This window comes from Danio rerio, chromosome 9 (assembly GCF_052040795.2).
Source record: "Danio rerio strain M-AB ecotype USA chromosome 9, GRCz13ab, whole genome shotgun sequence".
NCBI lineage: Eukaryota > Metazoa > Chordata > Actinopteri > Cypriniformes > Danionidae > Danio > Danio rerio.
In genome coordinates, this window is record NC_141029.1 from 13,671,308 (window position 1) to 13,691,847 (window position 20,540).

A 20,540-nucleotide genomic window follows, 5' to 3' on the forward strand; every position below is an offset into this window, starting at 1 on the left:
TGGCGACCTCTGATAAATTAGGTACTAAGCTAAATAAAAACGAGTGAATGAATGAATGAATGAGTGAATGAATGAATGAATGTGTTTTTGAATAATTGTGTTTTTATCACTGGACTGTACAACTTCATCCATTTTCTGCATTTGCATGGTTTCTTCTTTAGGCGTTCATCATAGAAATGAACACAATTTCTACATTAAGATAAATGGTAAAACTAAAAACAAACATTAAAACACTAAAACTAATTCCAAAACAACTTCAAAATGGCTCAGACAGAGGCTGCACTAGTTAATTTATTCTTCTGTGTAACTGCATACAATGTTCTTGATGTTCATGTTTGGATTTGTTACAGTTGTAGACTTGTACATCTCCGACAAGGTTTAATCGCACATTTAGTCACAGCAGACAGCAAAAAGCGGCTCACTAAGGAACATGGACTGGCTTTATTACTTCTTCATTTGAGCAGATTATCTCAGTGGAGATCACTAAACTCCAGCTTACACGTTCGTCTGTGTTTTCAGATCATCAGCGGTGCTTTAGTAGTGCAGAGAAAGTGTGTGTGCATGGTTGCCAGATCGCAAAGACTAAGTTAAATGTCAGACACACAATTTATCTCATCATTATCTGTTTACGTATCTTAAAAGTTTCTTTCTACCTACATATATTAAAAGTTAATACAACTTTTTTGGTCATCAATTTACTAAAAATGTTTCAAACATTTACAAAGAAACAAAAAATACCACAGTCAATTGAACCCATTGACCTTATTTCTGACCTATGAGTGGGCACAGCTATTGGAATCGTTTTGGCTTTCGTTACTTCCATTTGCTTTTTGATGTTGCAAACTGATGTTTTCTTATTATACTATTCAACTTTTTATGTATTTTCATGAACACCCTTGTTTGTGTAGCAAGTTTGACCGTTTTCTGCCCTTTATTGTTCCTAGTTTTTTCTCCCATATATGGATGAATTGAAATTCGAAAATAATTGTAGAATAAGGTCTATAATTATGAAAAATGTTTTTGTAAATAATACTTTAGTTGTCTTTGTTACATCTACAACAGTGACTATTTAAAAAACTATTTAAATGCATAAATATTAAGCCATATCATACATTCAGTTTGATTTGGCTAGCAATATTTCTTATTAATAATTATTTTAAATATTAGAGTTACTGCAAAAATAGATATTTAAAAAAATAAAATAAAAAAGTCAATAAATTGAGTCACAGCTCTCATACAAAAATAACACTCAAACTTTTATCGAGGACGAAACCCCAAAATTTTTTAAAAACTCCTTTTGTTGGTCTAGGGAAAATTAGGTTTGACATTTAGTGCTCTATTTTAACAGTGTAGGTGCAAAGCATAAAGCGCATGCCGCAAAAGCATTAAGAGCATGTCCGAATCCACTTTTTCTAATTTAAGGGATAAAATAATACGCTTTGCACCCTGGCGCATGGTTTAACAGGGTTGTGCTTATTATCTTAATGAGTTATGGGTGTGTTTTGAGCCTAATGTGCATTAAACCAATCAAAGTTTCATCTCCCATTTCCTTTAAGAGTCAGTTGCATTGTGTCATGGTGTATGTGCTATTTACATGGCGGACTTTGTGAGTGGAAAAAATTAATTTTATTTATGTACATACTGTGTGTATTGGACCGTTTGGATGTGCTTAGGCGCATGACTAAAGCGTTCGGCACTGGACTTTAAACCAACTTTTAACAGGTCAATTGCGATGTCTATTTCATGTCCTCAAAAAAACAATGCCAACAATACACCTTAACACACCTCTATTTTAGACCAGAACAACCAAAAGTCCACAAAGTGGTGCAAATGGATTTACTTTTTAAACAACGTGGCGCAAAATGTGAAAATTAGAGTTGCACTGGTCTGAAAATAGCAACAAATCGTGCCTAACACGTCTTGCACCTTATTGTGCTGTGTGTATAATCGGGCCCTTATAGTTATAATTAACATGAATTTATTTACACAGTGAGTGAAGTGAAAAGACGAATTTGCAAAAAATCACTTGGGAAGCAAAAAATGCTTCCCAAGTGAACAAAAATAACATGTAAACTTAAAAAAAGGAAAGAAAAAGAAGGTAATGCAAAAATATGCTATTACTTCCATTACAGTTGTTGCTATGGCATTCTGTTGCAGTCATTCATTAGGTTGTTCAGAGTGGTTTAAAGGAGTTTGGCCCAAGTCAAAAAAGCCTACATCCAGTAGAGTCTAGTTGGGCGGTATGTCTAAAATGAATAGTGTACAAAGGCAGATTGAAGCTGTTGTGCTTGTCTGGCACAGGACGATATAGTGTGTCAGTCTCCCTCACTCTCTTTCCCAGCACTGAGAGCTGAATGTAGGCCAGAGATTCCCCATCGAGTGGCTTTTGTTGTCTTCGCTGACGGGGGGATTCAGGTAGTGATGTTAAGTCCTGTTGTGGTAATGGCAGCATGAAAGTCTGCCCGCTCATGAATGACTCCCATTAGAGTCTCCCTGGTGTCTCTTCGCCGGCTGTCTTTGAAATTCTCCCACACCGCCTTTGTATTATGGATGGGATGCATATCTAAGACGTGACTGGCCGTCTGCTGGAAAAGACCCTGTGTGGTGCCCATAATGATAGCAAAGAGACGAATGTTCCTCCATCCCTGAGGGGGAAATATCATTTATCATTCAGTTGCTTTCAAAAATCTGTTTTACAAGTGTTCCACATACATTAATCTTGTTTTAAAGCAATTGTTGCTTGCCTTTATAAAAAGAAACGGAAACTATAATTAATCCTATAATAACATAATATAATTACAATGTTTAAATTTATACATTTATTAATTAATATTAATTTGTTTTTTTAAATATTTCACAAATGATGTTTAACTGAGCAAAGAATTTTTCCACAGTGTTTTCTATCATTTTTTTTCTTCTAGAGAAAGTCTTAAGGCTCGTACACATGCTTTTCGTTTGCGTTTATCGTCAGGATTTTTCAAGACGTTTTTTCACATTCAAACCCAAGCGATTTTCACTGGCGTCGAGCAGAACAATATGCAAAATCACTCCTTGACGTCAGATGGCGCTACACAACTTTAAGCATTTGACATCCACTTGTAACACAGACGAAGAAGACAAAGTTGACACGTTTGTTGTTATGGATAGTTCAAGCAGCAGCTCCAGCTCTACCAATGAAGAAATTATTATTGTTCACCAGAGCAATAAGCATCTCCACGTCCTTCTTCAATGTGCGCTCGCAGTACTGTACTGTAACTTCAGCAGCTCTGTGCACGGGAACAAAAGCGCCAATCTGATTGGTGTAGAAGGCTTTGACACGGCACGTCAAAACAAAAAAAGGAGCATGAGGCGTTTTTTTTTTTTAAATTACGCTTTTGTGCCTGCCGTTTTGCGTGTTGGTGTGTACATTCACATCGATGCCCTTTATTTAGTCACAAGGCGTTAAACGTCGATGGAAAATGCGAGCAAAAAAAGTCTCGGTGTGCACGGGCCTTCACTTGTTTTATTTTAACTAGAATAAAATCAGTTTAAAAAAAAAATATGGTCAATATTTTTAGCCCACTTAAGCAAATTTTTTTTTTAGGCTTCGAATTTGGATCTACTGTATTTAATGTTATTTTAGCGTTTTTGGTTATCAGCTTAAAAAAAGAGTTTTAGTGCTTTAATACGTTCATAAAACATCTTCAAAGTGACAAATCGAGGATCTTCTAAAGAGATGGAATAGCTTTATATAATCAACAGGTAACACTGAAGCTTTTATTCACATATAAACATCCCAGCAGGCACAAGACGTCAACATGACATCAAATTGATGTTGTACCCCAATGTTGTGGGGACGTTGCAATTTTGTTTGAAAATGAAAATCAATGTTCATCCAACGTCCAACCTAAAATCAACTAAATATCAACGTCTAATGATGTTACAGCTTGACATTGTGTGGACGTTACAACAATGAATCAGACGTTGGATTTTGGTTGCCATACTTGACAAATAAATGTCATTATTTGACGTCAATATAACATTGGCATAAGATGTTGGCTCAACGTTGGATTTTAGTAACTTTCCAACACAACCTAAAATCAACCAAGTATCAACGTCATTTGACGTCGTTATTGGAAATCAAAATAATGTTGTCCTTAGATGCTGGCTAGACATTGAATTTTAGTTACCTGATGTCACAACCTAAATCTTACCTAATATTAATGTCTTATAATCTTGTGTACTTGCTGGGATTAATCAACACATACTTAAGCCTCATTCACACCATGACTGACAAAGTGTCAAGTGACTGTGCATTTTAACGGAGAGTGAGTGGCTTCCGTCAACCTCCGTCTACCAGGTGGGTTTGTCGAGCGATGTGACAAAATTGAAAATCCTTCAACTTTACACAAACGAAGAGCGACTTTCTTGGGTAACAGCCAATAGGAGCACTAGTAGAGCTCACATGATCCTCTCTCAGTTCCAGCAGAGGCGGGCTGTGTTATTTGTGCTGTAAACCTATACAGACCTGCTATTGCAGCAGGTCGTCTCTTAAGAGCGACATGCAGCTACAAAGTCACTGCTAGTGTGAATGAGGCATTATAGAGCAATCACATTTGGTCAATGACAGCCTAACCATGCATGGATTATTTGCTAAATCCTAATACTATAAAATACTTTGGTTTCATCTTTTTTTTCTCTGATGATAAATCATGCCCGGTCACAAAAAAAAAAAAAAAAAAGATTTTAAACAGCAAAGAAATAACAAAAAAATTCAGCAGAGGCTACGAAAGGCACAATGGCACAAGAGATAATGATGTTTTTTTTTATTTTGAGTAAACAATACATTCGAATTTTGGATGAAGAGGACAGCTTTTCTGTCCTGTGATATTGCACTATATATTAAAAACACACTAACAAACTGAAATATATATATACACACAAAAGGTTTTAGCACTTCAAGCTAAAGGAGAAGGGCTTTCTTACTTTGCAGAGTTTTTAATTGGACAAAAATCCAGTAGTGCAGGATGATCCATCAGTTGATTTAGCATGTTTTCCTTAAAGACAAGCACTTTTTAATTTGACCTTATAAATGCTTTAATTTACTCTAGATTAAATTAAAAGTCTTAACAAACAAGCTAAAAGCAATGCAAAAAAAGGAGAATTTTTTCTCTCTCATTTGGCACTAACACAAATAGCAAAGAGTAAGAGAGGAAAGGCAAAATTTTAGGCATGCCGGTGTTTATTGCAGAAAGGTTTGGACTGCGCACGGTTGCCAGGCATCATGAGTGGGAGTGGGCGAAATCACAGAAGAGTTCTGGTTACCCAGGGAAACTGCATCTGTCCTGATGCTCCATCTCAAAGAATGTGAAGGACAGAAGATCAGCTCTAGCGTGACGCCAGGACAAGCGCGAGGCTGAAGACATACACACTCTTTTAATGTATGACTTCATCTGCCTCCATGAAGAACTTCTGTTTTAGCACATAACAGAGAAACCTGAACTGTAGCATAGCATCAAACTCCTGTGGAATCATGGAAAGGAGTTAATCAGTATTAAAAATCCGAGAGAACAGCTATAATTTTTGATAACAGATATTATTTTGATGGAAATATATGTTTTTGATTTCTTTTTTCTCCATGTTTAAACAGCAGCAGAATACAGTCAGTATCGCATCTGAGTTGTTCATAAGATGGAGTTCAAAAACATTTTGGTTATTATGGGAATGAAAATATATATACATTTTTAAGCAAATTCATGTTTACACACTGGCAGTTTCACATTCACTCGTGAACATTTCATTCATGCCCCCGTGACAAACTGGGGTATTAGACGCAAATAAGGAAAGGGACTGGTGAGAGTTTTATGGAATTTAATAATGCACGTTGAATAGAAAGAAAAATCTTCCACATTTCGCGACGTGTGTGACAGCCTTTACTGACAGCAGCGTGTGTCTTGCAGCTTGTCGGAAAATATGGCAAAGTCCTACATGACTGTAATAGTTTGAGTGTGGTGTTTACTTTAATAACGCCACTAATATATTAACCCCATTTTTGTTAAGTTTAATCAAGACTTTACTGGGATTAAGGTGATCAAAAATCGCTGTTTGGAGCTTATATAGGCCTACAGTTCAAAATTCATGTTTAACTGAATAAAGAGTTAGTAAACACAAATACATCTTATTAAACATCATTTATTTTCATCACCAATTATCATAGTAGAACAGTTTCTCAAGCAGTTTGGGATGCATTTTAGAAACAGGAGATGAGCCCCTGGTCTAATGCGCCACCTGGCTTGAGAATACCCATTTTAAAGACTTACTTTTAGTCATTATTTGGGTAGCACACATATTCTGAATGCCTTCGACAGAAATCAAATGAGCAATTTTAATCTAGATTAATCTACATTTATTCCAAGAGAACAGTGAGATTAATCTAAATAAAAAAATATCTATGCCCACCCATATATATATATATCTTTCCTATATATCTTTCCATCCATCCTATCCTTCCACCATATATATATATATATATATATATATATATATATATATATATATATATATATATATATATATATATATATATATATATATCCTTCCATCCATCTGTCCATCCTTCTATCCATCCATCCTTCTATTTATCGATCCATCCATCTATATATCTATATATCCATCCATCTACATATTCATTCATCCATATATCTATATATTCTTTCGTTTATATGTGTATATATTCTTCCATCCATTTGTCATCCTTCTATCCTTCCATCTATATATTCATCAATTCATCCAAATATCTATCTATCTATCTATCTATCTATCTATCTATCTATCTATCTATCTATCTATCTATCTATCTATCTATCTATCTATCTATCTATCTATCTATCTATCTATCTATCTATCTATCTATCTATCCATCCATCCATCCATCCATCCATCCATCCATCCATCCATCCATCCATCCATCCATCCATCCATCCATCCATCCAACAGTAATATGAAATATTGAGACTCAAGCAGTCAATGAAAGCACAGATAATGGACGGAGGGCTAAAGGGAGGCAAACAGGAAGTAGATCAGTATTGTTGCTGTAGTCTGGAAGAGGGAGGGACACTCAGACATTCAGCCTCCGAGCTAAATGCCGCCGGCTCCAAGACATGTAAACACTGTCTATGTATATGTGAGAATGAGAGGGAGTCATTTTTTTTCTTTCTTTTTTGATGTCGATATCCATAAACGCCTGTGTTTTATCCTGTGAGTATTATACGAGCGTGGATATAAAGTATATGTGTGTGTGTGTGTGTGAGAGATTACTTACCAGAAGCGAACACCAGCATGCAGGCTGATGCACCGCTGGGGTTTAAATCTCATATTTATTGATCTGTCTTCGAGAAACCCAAACCTTTTCAAGTTGTGTGGTAGTGCAGCGCTGCAGGTCTGGAGCTCTTCTAGCTGCTGCAGTGTATCTGGGAAGGTCTAGTGCCAAAGAAATATGGGCAAAAGTGGGCACTTGCTTTTTTAAATTGTATATATAAATGCAGTGGAAGTCAAAATTATTCGCCCTCCTGTGAATCGTTCTATTTTCAAATATTTCCCAAATGATGTTTAACAGAGCAAGGAAATTTTCACAGTATTTACTAAAATATTTTTTATTCTATAAAAAGTCATATTTGTTTTATTTCAGCTAGAATAAAAGCAGTTTTTATGTTTTATAAACATTTTAAGGTCAATTTTAGTAGTCCTCTTAAGCAATACTTTTTTTTATTGTCTACAGAGCAAACCATTGTTATACAATAGCCCCTTTCACATATACGGATATTACGGCAGTTTTCCGGAAAGGGATCATGTGTGAACAGACCCTTTTTTAAAACACTAATGAATTCGTTCCAGCATTTTTTCAGAAAGAGAAGTTTTAACATTAACAATTTTCTGGCATGCTGCTCTGTGTGAATGCAGAATGGAAAATTGCCGGTGATTTCCAGAGAAACGCACCCCTGCTGTAAAAAGCACCCCTCTGAAATATGCATCTATTAACTGAAATTGATTAAAAAATAATAATGGAGTTATGACAATAATAAGAGTGACTGAGGTGAGTTTTATGAATGGAACCCTTCCCTTACTGAAGATATATAGATAAATAAGTAGATTGACAATAAATACAACACCGCTGAGATTAAGTGAATTGTTTGATGTGTGGTTTAGTTTAAAACAGCAACAACAATTTTATGTGTTCCATGTAGCCTAATTTTAGGCTACACTACAGTCAATATTATTATTTTACATTTATTTGTAAAACTAGTCCGTTTTAAAATGCGTTCCACTTCTTGTGCTTGTTTTATCCTTCAATATAATAATCATTTTACGTTTTAATCAGTTATGGCCTTTAATTTTTTTTAAACGTAGACTGAGAATGCTAATGAAAGTCTATAATGGTGTTCATTTAACGGCAGGGGCACATTATCGGAAAGATCGTGTTCACGTTTTGACGTGGACATCTACTTTGACCAGTCAGACAAATTCACATTCATGCTGTTTAATAAACGCCTTTAAATCTTTCTCCAGACACATTTAGCTGCTGCTTGTTAGTCAGATCAAATTTCTATGTTCCTTCTTAGTGTCAACTGGGGAAAAATTATTGTGAAAAAAACTGCTTATGATAAACCACAGTGAGTTTACCTGCCAGCCCTTCGTGACGTGTGTGCATGTGAAGGAGCGCTCCTTACAGATCTAAGTACCTCACAGACTGCAGCACAAACTCAAATGTACATGTCGATATGCAAAAGTGTTCCTTAATCTCTTTACATCGATGTTGTTCACAATATCCATGAGAATTTGTAGAGTCGTCAAATGTGTAAACAAAGCTGTGTTTAGATGTTGGTTAGCGCTTCTGTCGGATGTTGCCAGCTACTGTCGTTGAAAAGGCACTAAGCTCTGCCCGAAACGTTGCTAAATGTTGCTAGATTACATTGTACGTCAATTTGCATATTACTAACGTCATCACCTCCAGCTGTTTCTGTTTGTTTAACAGCCTATGGTTAATAAAGGGGTATTTATATTTGCACTATGCTCCATGACAATTTAACTACATTTATTGCTGTTTGAATACAGTATATCAGTATAGATGTGTAGTGAATTTGCTGTAATCTCTCAGACACAATACTCAGACAAGTTCTGAAACTGTTACTAAAATATCTGTTATTATGAATAAGAAAAGAATAAACGATCAAAATAAATCGGTAAATTTAAATCAAAGGAGAAACAGATCAATTTAACTGACAAGGGAAATACCTCACGCTCATGGTGCTAAATAACTTGCCGTCGGTACCTAGAGTGCTGCAGGTGGGAGAGACTGCTATACAAGGACGAGGCCGCCTGTCAGTGCTCTGAGGCAGGGGAGGGGGCGACGGCATCACCCGCAGCTCGATGAGAAGGGTAGCAATGGTTCAGTACAGACACAAGAGAGTCTATAAAAATCTTCGATAACACCAAAAAGTCGCTAGATTTGTAACTAGTTAATTTTTTGAAAATTGGTCACTAGGGGGTCTGAAAAGTCACTAAATATAAAGACAAAACCTCCCAATTGGCAACACTGGTTAATGGATTTCTTCCTGGTTATTTAGTCTGTCTCTGGGACAAAAGCACCTACATTAATGAAAGTGAAACCCTCAAGAAATAGACTAAACCCCTTGTTTAATACAACCGTGGCTGTTTAGAGCAAATTTTTTACTAATAAAGTCAGAATTTACTGGTAGTTTGTAATGGATGTGTGAATGGTCTTTTCCGGAACATCCTTGTCTGTATGCACATATTTGAATTTACCAGTAAAGTCTTTCGGGTAATTTTCCGGTAAACACTGTGTGAAAGGGGCTAATGACTTGCCTAATTACTCTAACTCGCCTAGTTAACCTAATAAACCTAGTTAAGCCTTTAAATGTCACTTTAAGCTGAATACTAGTATCCTGAAGTTATCTAGTCAAATATTATGTACTGTCATCATGACAAAGATAAAATAAATCAGTTATTAGAAATGAGTTATTAAAACTATTGTTTAGAAATTTATTGAAAAAAATCTTCTCTCCATTGAACAGAAATTGGAGAAAAAAATATGCAGGGGGGCTAATAATCCTGATTTCACCTGTATGTATTTGTTCCATATTTTAACGTTCATTGCACTAAAGATAAAGGAATCTAAATCCACATTACCTGCAGCCTTATACATTCACCGGTCATCATATTCACTAAACCGTGAATGAGCGGGTTTGATTTAAAGAGTCATTCCACCATCTCAAGTGTTTGTTCTCTTTCTCTCGGGGATGAAACTGAAATCCGTGTGCTGTGGTTTTATCATTCCCACTCATCTGTCTCTCTCTTTAGCTCTTTTTTTGTGCGAGAGGCCGTCTTGCCTTGAAGCTTTTACTCTTGAATGCGAGGACATGTCTGTGTCTAAAGCAGAGTGAGAAAAAAAATGGAGAAACTGAAAATAATCAAAAGCTAAAGAAAGCCAGTGCTGACTTTAATTGGATTTTGGAGGTAGGAGTCTGCACGGCTCGTACATGACAGAATAGAACAATTTCAATCATTTCGATACATGACGGGGGACTTTTCCAAATGTGATGTTGCGGGGGAGGATTGGGTGGAAGTTGAATTCTCTCTTTTAGTGAACTGAAACTGGTGGACAATTCAAGATTGAACAAATCTTCAAAAAGTACCTCCAGAACAGGACAAATATATTTTATTTAACCCTTGTGTGCTGTTGGGGATTTTTTTAGCCACTCTGGGGTGATTTTGAGGCTTAATTTGCCCACAACCTTCTCTGTGTTTCAGCACTTTTTGGTGATAAATCTTATTTTGACACATAGTTTATGAAAATGCTATGTAAAAATGTTAAAAAACTCAACAATAAACTATTTACCATCAAATATACTACCCTTTTGTTATGTTGGTGACTGTTTTTGCCCCATTGACTTTCATTATAAGGACAATTTTTGATTGCAAAGCCATGACACCATATAATCATGCATTCTTTATTGTTGCTGGTTTTCCCTGTTGGGAAGAGATTAAATGTGTCATTTTTACTGTTGGTCATCAGTTTTTAGTTTCTACCATCAATATAGAGCAATGGTCTCAAACTCAATTCCTGGAGGGCCACAGCTCTGCAGATTTTAGCTCCTAGATTTTGCTTAATAGTTTCTAGTAGTCTTGAACACCTTGATTGGTTGGATCAGCTGTGTTTGATTAGGGTTGGAGCAAAACTGTTCAGAGTTGAGACCCTTCAAGACTTGAGTTTGAGACCCATGATATAGAGTATAGTGTATATGACAGACAGACCTTTGTGCATTTTCTTGATATGTTTGAGAAAATCTAAATAAGCACCTCAGCTCTTAAAACATAGTAAACATAGTAAGTGTAACATTCAGTCTGGTGACAACAGAGTTGAGGGTCTAAATGCAGTTTATTAACTCAGAGTCATGCAGGCAATGGTCAAAACAGGAGCAAACAGTATCATGAGCAAAATCCAAAATCGTCATCGCGGTCACAGTTAAAGAGGTCGATACAAGTGGCAAAACAACATAAAAAAGAAACAAGGCTAGGCTAGACAATAGAACGGTTTACAATAGTGATGTGACATTGTGCGCCGAGGCTTTAAAGCATGTATATCAAAAAATTATACATCCCGCAGTGAAGCAGTGTATCGGTACTTGATTAGTTTCACCATAATCACGTGATCAGTGACGTCCGAACCATTTTTGTTGATTACATACATTTCTACTGTTTCAAAGCACTACATCGGTCCCACGAACCAGCAATTCAAATAAAATGCAGTACTAATTTATAGTAAAAAGCTTTTGAACCATACTAAAGTGTATTAGTGTATTATTTACTGCTATTTTTAAGGAAGGCCACTGCATATTGTAAAATAGTGTGTATAGGGTATATGACCAAATCAAATCAAATCACTTTTATTGTCACATCATCAGCAACACGTGTATTATGAGTGAAAAGCTGTTGGAATACAATAAACATAAATACTTTTGAATAACTTGAAATTTACTGCAGTCATCTCTGATGTAATGTAACATACCTTATATGAAAAAAACTACAATAACTGAGTTATTTGTTTATATTACTTTTGTTGTATTATTATCATTATTATGGCTTTGCAATCAAAAAAATGTCATTATAATAAAAGTCAATGAGGCAAAAACAGCCACCAACATAATGAACAGGTAGTCAATTTGAACAGTACACAAGAGTTTAAAAAAATCTTTAAATTTCATAGTAATTTTCATCATAGTTTAAAATTTAGAAATAAAAATTAAAACTATAATGACATAATTGGTACAAAGACACAACCAAAATAAGTAAAACTTGGCCTAAAATAAAACATACAGGAGGGCTAATAATCCTGTATGTGTATGTTGCATACTTTAGCGTTCATCGCACCAAAGGTAAATTAATCTAAATCCACATTACCTGCAGCCTTTTACATTCAACGGTCATCATTTTCACTAAAACGTGAATGAGCGGATTTGATTTCAAGAGTCGTTCTGCCATCTCGAGTATTTGTTCGCTTAGTTAAAAAAAACGAAACATTTTCATAGTAATTTTTTATTATAGTTTAAAAATCTATTTAGACATTGAGACATAAAACTATATAGAAAAAACTGGGACAAAAACACAACCAAAATAACTAAAACTTGGCATAAAAAAAATCTATATAAGTCAAGCTATTATTAAAACTACAATAAATTATCAGTGATACTAAAATAACACTATATAATTCACATTTTCACACCTCTGGAATATCTTTCTTTATTTTTACATTATTTTTTATTAGCCAATTGTCAGCATATAATTATTATTTTATTAATTCAAAATGCAAATTTAAACTGATGTCAAACTGTTTTATATTACACTTGCGGGTCTAATGCTCTGGTTTGTCTATTTTCTGTTCTTCCAGGTGATCAGCCGCCTATACACAGAGATGAGGCCATCTTCATCGCCCTGGCCTCCGTCTCCATTGTGGCCGTCCTTATTGTCGCGCTGTTCTTTGGCTATCGTGTGATGATGGGTGAGATGCAGTACTTCAAGCTATTATTGTCAAATGAAGGTCACAACATGCATGTATAGTGTTGTGACGGTTTTCTGTGTTTGTTCCAGGCGAGTGTAAACAGGGCCTGCACAATATGGACATGATAGAGGCTGCGCCATCTGAACCTTCGCTGGATTTAGACAGTTTAAAGCTCCTCGAAGTGAGTTCGATGTTTTAAGAGACACCAAATATATGGGTGATTCCATAATTGGAAATACGTTTAAAATTTCAAAATGTAAAACCTAGTTACTAATGACTCAGTTGAATTCCACTGCATTTATTTCCGTTTTCACTGTCAGAAGTAACAAAGTAGCAAACAATACTGTATCACTTTTTCGGGGCCCTTTCACAACAACCCAGGCTCACTGTGGATACGTACCCCTATCTACATTTCTAGGGACAGTGAAATACAGTAGGTGAGAGTTCAAAGTGACTATTACCGCCGCGTCATATACCGCCGCCGTTTGAAATAGGAGCCGCTTTGTTTTTAGTGTATGACCGCAGTTTGTGAATGAGCCGCCAGGGGGCGCAAAGGGACGGGATGCGAACCGACAGAAATAGCCCACACAGCAGCCTTAAATATGCTATTGTGCTTGTAAATGAGATTAAACAATAAGTCAAAGCATTATAAATCCTTTATTAATCATTTAAAATTTGTTAACACGATTTATTGTTATTCTAAACTTTTTAAGTGCAAAGAGGATTCTTTTTGAAAAATAGAATTGAAGAAGTTAAAGACAACTAATATGAAAGCACAAACATTCAGTACAAATATTCTAAGTATGCCTAAATTAAAAAATTAAAGCAGTCTTTTAGCCTAAATGTAAAGAGATTTTCAGTGTTTGCTATTTTGGTAGGACTAACACAAGACCTTTTCATTTATGTTTTAATTTACCTTTTTATTTACATTTTCGCTGTTGATTATATTTTACTATTTAATTTTATGTCACAATTATTGTACATAATAATAAACGAATAATGAAAAATAATAAAAATAGGCCTTATGTATTTAAGGACATGTGGTGAAACACTAAGAAACGGTCAGGCGCATGGTCTAAAGAGCTTAAGTTGAATACTGCTTCATAAAATAATTTTGCCGCAGGACATATCTCCAGGTTTATTTTTAATAGTTTTCAGTTATTTTTTTTGTTTCAAAACAACAATGTTCTCTTTAAAGTTCTCTTTAAAGTATAACTGTTGTTTTGTTTTTTTACTTAATGGCCCAGTATGTTTTGTATTTTAATTTCAATTTCAGTCACCTTGCATATGCATTTGAAATATAATGCGCGCATAACCGCGGAAAGAAAAAAAAACTGTCAAAGGTTAGAGCTAATTCATGAAAAGGTCGCATTCTGCTTTCACTCACCCCAAAAAATGCTCTGTTTAAACGATTTAATTATTATCATCGTACCCACTATATAATTATTTAAACCTTCTCTGGTGTTTATTGTTTTTAGAAAATATCTAAAATCTTAAAAAAAAAAATCTTGTAAAATGAAAGTTTAATTTGACTTTAACGGTTTCATTTATGTAGGCTACATAGACCTATACCTAAACTGTTATAGCTTGCTTTTGCTTGTTTTATATTGGTTTATTTATTTAATGCGGTTTTATCCGATAATGTAATTCTTTAAATTATATTTTAATATGGCTCAGGCAATTTTTTCAAGATTTGACACTTGTTTTGAGTCTACAAAAGGGGACAGGTAATTTGTTAAGATTTATGTCTTTCTGTTGTCTTTAATATGGTGTATAGATTATTATGCATTATTGAAACATCAAGGGGACGCAACAAAGTCACTTATAAATTTAAATTGTATTATGCAACAGCCTTTAAAACGGAAACATAAGGGCGATTATAAGCAAAAAGACCTCAGCCTATAAGGTTAGTTTTCTTTCCCTTATTTATTTATTTATTTATTTATTTATTTATTTATTTATTTATTTATTTATTTATTTATTTATTTATTTATTTATGTGTTTGACGCATGTAACTCGTGTGCGATCGGTATATATATTAATAAACTTCACAGCCACAAATATAAATAACACAACTTGCGGGTGCAACCAACAAGGGTTGTGCATTTTAGTTTAACTTTTTGAGCGTTATAAGCAGTTCGGTGTTAGTTTTTATATCAAGCCGAAACTAAACAGCGCATTCTCTCCGCCTCCTTGTTCATAACCAGCTGGACACACGCTGCTGAAGCAAGCAGGGAGATAGCCTACTCCGTCATTCATAATCTTAGCTGATGTATCTGAGTCGAAAGAATATATTAAAGAGGAATGTTCTTTTAACAGTCCCGATACGTTTAATCTTTTTATTTTTTTTATTACTTTTTTTCCTGTCATTTCTCTTCATCAAATTATTTTTTAAGCTGCTTGATTATGTTAAAACAGAAAGCAGAGCCCGTCAATTGAGAGTGATGCATGTCATGTGTTGCATAATTGCCTTTTTTCCTGTGCGTGCGTGATCAATTTCTGATCCTTTTTTGCTCGGGCTCTCACACACAATCTTTATGTCTGCTGTGTCTTTAATATGGTGTGTAGATTATTATGCGTTATTGAAACATCAAGGGGGACGCAGCAAAGTAACTTATAAATTAAAATTGTATTATTTTATGCAACAGCCTTACATTTAAAACGGAAACATAAGGGCGATTATAAGCAAAAATACCTTAAGGCTAGATGTTTTCTTTCCCTTTTTTATTTATTTGTTTATGTGTTTGGCACATGTGTGCGACAGGAAAACTAGTGTAATTACGGCAAGCCATCTTTCCCAGACTCGGGGCAAATTCCGCCTTTCCTTTCACTCCGTCCCGAAGCCCCAGCTGGCCCTCCTGCCATCCACTGCGTAAAACATATGCTGGATAAGTTACCGGTTCATTCCGCTGTGGCGATCACAGACTAATAAAGGGACTAAACCGAAAAGAAAATGAATGAAGAATGAATGAATAAATTAATAATAATAAAATAAAAATAAGGTAATAATCTTTAAACACAAATGCCGCATAAGCGGCCTTTTTATTTTTAGAGATGGTACATTTGAATTGCCTCTTCCCACTTCCCCCACCTCAAAATTGAAAGTTGCAAAGAGAACTATAGCTCATTTACACCTTTATGTCTTAGCCTCAATAGCAAAGAGCATAGCCCATTCACACCTCAACACAGAGCAAGTTTAGCGGAAGAATGTCAAATCAGAATCACGCAGATGAAGCACACCAGCTACTACTTTCATGAAACTATTAAATGTGTATTGTCATAAATTTGCTTATTTGCAGCAGCTTTTTTTTGCGGCGTTGGGAAGCCGTCAATGAATAAAAACAGGGTCAATAGTGAAATCGGCTTTTCATTGTATCCCTATTACCTATATCAATGCATTGAAGGCCTTTTATGGTGTCATCACGATAGAATAGCCTAAGTTATATTGAAATAATTTAAAGAACAAAGTTATAAAAACTCACATTACATAAATAAACAATTAAAAATATGTTTAGGTTGTCTTTATTTAATTGCCCTCGTGATGATTGTGTGCTTATGTGCGTTTTACTTATAACGTGATTCAAATGATGGATCTGCGACAGAGAAACTAGGGGTTTTGGGAAACATGCATCACTATATCCTTTTTTTCCCCAAACTGTGCATAGTTCAGCCGCAAGTTACTGTACGTCTTTTTTTGGGAAAGCACCCCATGTCCGCTAGTGCCGCGCGCCTCTTTCTCTGGGCAAAAAGGAGTTGATTTTTAAAATAGTAAATATATAGATTAATTAAATATTCAGCAAAAGAGACATTTATTTCATATTTTACTATGCATTTCATCTGATAGGCAAATCTTTTATAGCTTAATTAAACACATATTGTCAAAACCCACACATAGGCCTATTGTATGAAAATGAAAAGGGCATTTTTTGTTATTATTAGACTACTATTTATTTGTTGCCTAGGCTATTTTCACATTTTCACATTTGAGGTGCTTTATTGGCATGACAAGTAACTGTACATTCGTTTTGCCAAAGCAGTGCAGCGTCGCGTCTCACAAACAAGACAGTGCAAAAAGGGCAGTAGTGCAAACAAATATGAAAATAACATAATAAAAAAATGATTAATAAAAATAAAAATAGAATAAAAAAAAGATCAGAAAAAAAGGCAATATATGCGACATGACATCGCTCTCATGCCACGATTTGAGGATAAATTCGCTTTTAGGCGCTGCTTTGAATAAAATAAAACTATTAAAAAGCACATTAAAGACACTCATAAAATAAAACATTAATAAAGGAGTATCTTATGAAAAAACACCAATTGACGGGCTCTGCTTTCGGTTTTAAAAGAATCAAGCAGCTTTAAAAATATAATTTGCTGAAGAGAAATGACAGAGAAAAAAAGATTGAACATATCGGCACTGTTAAAAGAACATTCCTCTTTGATATATTCTTTCGACTCCGACACATCAGCTAAGATTATGAACGACGGAGTGTCTCTCCTGCTTCAGTAGCGTGTCCCGCTGGTTATAAAGGAGGAGGCGGTGAGAATGCGCTGCTTAGTTTCGGCTCGATATATTTAATTAAAAACTAACACCGAGCTGCTTATAACGCTCAAAAAAGTTAAACTAAAATGCACAACTCTTGTTGGTTTCACCTGCGGGATGCACAATGAACCTAACGCGCCATAATTTTAATTCTATATTCGTGAAGAATGAGCCAACCGCATATGCTAAGTCAGTCCTGTTGGTCGGGACTCTCTGCTTTATAACTTATTAGTTTATTACAATAATCACACTTAGCTTTGCCATCGTTCTTCACCACATATAGCCACTCAACACATCTTGCGGTCCATCTTTAATGTTTAGATTATTGAAGGTGCTATTGATGTTTTGAGAAAAAAAAAATAATAGTACTGAAACCAAATTATTAAAAATAAACTTGCGGGACTTCGTTTATGTCCTGCGGCAACATTATTTTTATTACACTTTAAGTGATCTGCTTGAGGTAGGTCACGTTTATCAATGGTAAGTTTTAGCCTAAGTTTACATCAATAACATAATGTGCATTGTCCTTTACCATACAAAAAAAGTAAAAAAAAAAAACATTTATATAGCATTTATTTTTAAATGCATTAAAAAACAAGCGCATATCTTAGCCTTGAGTTTGTTCACACTCTGCCTGTATTAACATAAATGCTGTATTTTAATATAGCTAATTTTGATTAGCTTTAACTGACAGCCTTTTCTTCTTTTCCGCGGTTATGCGGCATTATATTTCACACGCATATGCAAGGTGACTGAATATGAAATTAAAATACAAAACTTACTGAGCCATTAAGTAAAAAAACAAAACAAAACAGTTATACTTTAAAGCTGAACATTGACGTTTTGAAACAAAAAAACGGAACTGAAACTAAATTATTAAAAATAAACCTGCCAGACTTAATTTATGTCCTATTTTCATTTTTTATTTATTTTCATTATTTGTTTATTATTATGTACTATAATTGAAACATAAAATGAGATAGTAAAATATAATCAACAACGAAAATGTAAATAAAAACGTAAATTAAAAACATAAATGAAAATATCTTGTCTTAGTCCTATCAAAATAGCAAACTACATCTCTCTATATTTAGACTAAAAGACTGCTTTATTTATTTATTGATTGATTGATTTATTTATTTATTTATTTAAGACTACTTATTTGTACTGAATGTTTATGCTTTCACTTTAGTTGTCTTTCATTTCTTCAATTCTATTTTCCAAAACGAATCCTCTTTGCACTTAAAAAGTTTACAATAAACCAGGTAAGCAAAATTTAAATGTAAGTTGAGGTGATCGCAAGTTCACAACTGTCAGGTGATGTGCTCTACCGACAGGATAATCTATATTATTTTGCTGTTTTTTATATGCGCACGTTTAAGATTTGAGATAATAACATTGCCATGATAGTCAAAGAAATCAAAACATTATTTTCACCCGAACGCAATTTAATCGGGCACTGAAGGCTAATAACTTAATTCTTATATTTGCTTTTTGACTTCTCACCATGTATCTTTCCTACAGCATGGTATAGTGTAAGAGCATGTCTATTACCAGAAAAACTAAATTAAAATTATATTTTAATTGAACACATCACATCACATACAGTAAGCTACGCCTACAGAACAGTCTTTAGCATTGTGAAAAGGCAAAGCTGAATATCTGTGGTTAAAGTGCCACCCAGCGGTCAAATGCTGCTGGCGCATCAAGTACCGCCGTCGCCGCGGTATGAATGGCGGCACAAGGAACACATTGAAGTAGTAACATCTGTATGTGACCGATGGTGTGTTTGCTCGCAGGTTTTGTTTTTACAAATCCACTAGAGGCGGCTGTGTACACTTTTTCCTCTTTCCTCGCTGTGTACACTTGTGTCCTCTTTCCGTGTAAATTCACCAAAAGGGGGCAATATACACTTCAGCTGACCATGCTGGTATGCTGTCAACTAAATGACTGACCAACTGACCCACCCACCCCTTTCCCTAAACCCAAACGATAGTGTTTTCAAAAGCAATCTAGAAAAAGAAAAGCTGTCATGGCCGCGTGATTTCACCATGTTTTTACCCTCTTGTTTATTATTTATTCTTTGCCGGACTCGAATCCTGTCATCCTAGTTAACTCAACTCTGCATCCCTAGTCCACCAACGTATGTGGGGAGCTACTGGGCAAACACTGGAAAAATGTCTGGACGGAGGTAAGCGGTCAGCTGGTAGGGCTATAATGAAAAGAAGCCCCATAGCTTTCATTTTTTAGACGAAATGCAGCCATACGTAGCACTGGCTACATAATTCGTTCTCTCCAGAAATGTAGACAGGGGTACGTATCCACAATGAACCCAGGCTGTTTCATAAGGGTAGCAATCAATCTCAACGCTATCGTATAAAAAGGGTGGAGCTAGACATGCTGCTGAATGCAATTGGTTTACAGAGATTCGTCAACAGCGTGTGCAACAAGACAAGGAAACGACAACACAGAAAGTGACATTTTTAAATACACATACAAAACACAGCACCATAATAATACGTTGTGACTTGAGCCTGCAAAAGATGCAGTATATGAACGGCACGTAAGGCTTTCTTCTTTGAGCGAGAATGGTATCAATCTCAACTTTCTGGCATACACTACTTCTACCAAGTAAGGTTACTCTTAGCATTTCAAATCTATTAAAAACGGAGGTCGGAGCTAGCTCCAAGTGGGTGGGACTTAAGCTCCAAGTGGGTAGGATATCAAGCTCCAAGTGGGCTGTACAAACCTGGATTTTTTATTTATTTAATGTCTTGTACATGAAATGACATGAGTTCAAGATTGTGCTTTATAAAAGTCTACATCTACCCCAACCCTAAACACAACCACTCAGTAACCTGATGTGTTTTACTAATATCTGCTCCACCTAGACCACTTAAACCCAACCTACTTGTGGTTTAAGTCCCTCCCACTTGGAGG

The 20,540-nt window shown here is 35.2% G+C and overlaps 2 protein-coding genes across 2 annotated transcripts in view; one reads left to right on the forward strand and one right to left on the reverse strand.

Moving 5' to 3' along the window:
- Positions 1-20,540, reverse strand: part of LOC141376079 (uncharacterized) — a 996,984-nt gene that overhangs the window by 742,687 nt on the left and 233,757 nt on the right. The window lies entirely within an intron of this gene.
- The window catches only part of bmpr2b (bone morphogenetic protein receptor type 2b), a 169,540-nt gene that overhangs the window by 111,124 nt on the left and 37,876 nt on the right, over positions 1-20,540 (forward strand). Inside the window, 2 exon segments of the mRNA NM_001039807.1 lie at positions 12,944-13,054; positions 13,144-13,235. Of these exon segments, the coding sequence (NP_001034896.1) occupies positions 12,944-13,054; positions 13,144-13,235 (203 nt within the window).